At 49.9% G+C, this 1,813-nt stretch overlaps 1 protein-coding gene across 1 annotated transcript; it reads left to right on the top strand.

The window, feature by feature from the left end:
* Positions 1-375: 375 nt before the first annotated feature.
* Positions 376-1,463, top strand: LOC125535595 (protein DESIGUAL 2-like). Its single transcript, XM_048698664.2, has 3 exons — positions 376-531; positions 618-841; positions 933-1,463. The coding sequence occupies exons 1-3, from the start codon at positions 436-438 to the stop codon at positions 1,240-1,242; spliced, it is 630 nt and encodes a 209-aa protein (XP_048554621.2). The 5' UTR covers positions 376-435; the 3' UTR covers positions 1,243-1,463.
* Positions 1,464-1,813: the final 350 nt, after the last annotated feature.

The raw sequence follows: 1,813 nt of genomic DNA on the forward strand, positions 1-1,813 counted from the left end.
TTGAAAACTTCTTTTGAATACGAATTCATTGATATAATTTTTGCTCCCGCCGCAATCGGTCTTGGTAGTTAAATTTACGGTCAAAATTGAAGCACGGAAATAGAGAAAGCACTACATTATAAAATGGAAGGAGTATCTACGTAACCAGGCTTGTCATGAGATGTTGTTTTTCGGATACGACTATGTACGATCGTCAGCCTTAACCTCGCAGTTCTCGCCAGCCGGTTCGAGACGCTGTTTGCGGACAAAATGAAACAATACGCGTGAAGAGGCACCTTCGTGGAAAACTAATAGCCTGACCGTGACCGACCTGACCAGCGTCCTCTATATAAGCATCAGAACATTTGATCATGGCTTTCATACCCATCCATCACCTCACGCAGTCACTATCTCGGACGACGGACCAAAAAAGGAAGTCGTGAGGTTGTTAGAGAAATGAAGATTACCGTGATCGTCTTGTGTGTCGTGGTAGCGTTGTTTGGGGTCGCAAGTGCCGTCCTGGGGTTCATCGCCGAGGGTACCAAGCTCACGGTAAGTATGTTGTAGACTGGTAGTGGCTCCGTCCATCTCAAGCAAACTGAACTGATCCGCGCGCTTGCGATGCTCGTGGCGCGCAGCGGAATGACATTGAGGTGTACAGCAACGAGTGCGTGTACCCTGACAACCCGGCATACGCACTGGCGTTGCTGGCGGCCCTCCTGCTGCTGCTGGCCCAGATCACCGCCTCGGCCGTCGGCGGCTGTTGCGGCCGCTGCAAGCCTCGGGGCGCCGGCTTCTCCGGGTCCAAGCCCGTTGCCAAGTCCAAGCGGGCCACCGGCGCCGCCCTCTGCGTCCTCTCATGGTGAGCTTCCGTTCTCATAAGAGGCATGTCGAGGATTCGATCGAGCTGACGCCAATTCAACGGCGATGGATATGTTGCGAATTGTGTGCAGGATAATGGCGTTGATCGCGGAGCGGTTCTTCTTGGTAGGTGCGGCGATGAACATCCCCATGACGCGCGAAACTAGCCAGGGCCGGGGGTGTCACGCCGTCAATGACGGCGTCTTCATGATGGGGGCTATTCTGAGCATCGTCGCCACCGTGTTCGGGATCATATCTTATATCATGCTTTACGCGGCGGCGGCTGCTGCTAATACTACCATGGGGGCCGTGGCGGGGCCGTCGTCGGCAGGCGAGATCAGGCTTGACGGGATCGCGATCGGCCACCCTGTTGCCGCTCAACAACACGCGCAAGCTGTGTAGAGGGCGTACCCTTTGCTTCTACCATCTAGACGGGTGGTGAAGAATTGCAAGCCGACGTTACATGGGGGATGCCCAAGTGATACCATTTTTCTTGCCATTATTCCAGTTTAATTTTTAAACTTCGGCTGACGACATACAGTCAATGGAAGAAGACGGTCAGCATGATTTTTTATGTAATTTTAATTTTTTTTCTAGTCATTTTGTAGTTTGGTGTCATTCCATTGCATTGTTCACCGTTATTCTTGATAATATTTTTCAATTATAAAATGACTTCAAGCGTCTTGTCTAAAAAATGGAGGATTGGTGGTTTTTCCCTTTCTTTCCATGTTCCTCTTTTCAATATTGGCTTTTCCCTTCTTTTTTCCCCTGGTTTGCCTTTTTAGTTCTTTTATTGACCGTGGGGAGTACAGATTACACCACGTGGGAAGTATTTGTTTCATTGAGGAAGTACAGCTTCCATCACATGAGGATCATATGTTGTGTTGTGCGCTGAGTACATATTGTGTTTACGACTATAGGTTGCACTGTGCACAAAGCACACATGCTACATAGCGGCGGGAATACAAGTTGC

Source organism: Triticum urartu, chromosome 1A (genome assembly GCF_056163025.1).
Source record: "Triticum urartu cultivar PI428250 chromosome 1A, HENAU_Tu73, whole genome shotgun sequence".
In the NCBI taxonomy this organism is placed as follows: domain Eukaryota; kingdom Viridiplantae; phylum Streptophyta; class Magnoliopsida; order Poales; family Poaceae; genus Triticum; species Triticum urartu.

Bases quoted from the DNA above. Each gene is read 5' to 3' on its own strand.
- LOC125535595 (XM_048698664.2), top strand. From the start codon at position 436: ATGAAGATTACCGTGATCGTCTTGTGTGTCGTGGTAGCGTTGTTTGGG. The intron at 532-617 runs GTAAGTATGTTG...CGTGGCGCGCAG, and splicing joins CCGAGGGTACCAAGCTCACG to CGGAATGACATTGAGGTGTA. The intron at 842-932 runs GTGAGCTTCCGT...AATTGTGTGCAG, and splicing joins GCCCTCTGCGTCCTCTCATG to GATAATGGCGTTGATCGCGG.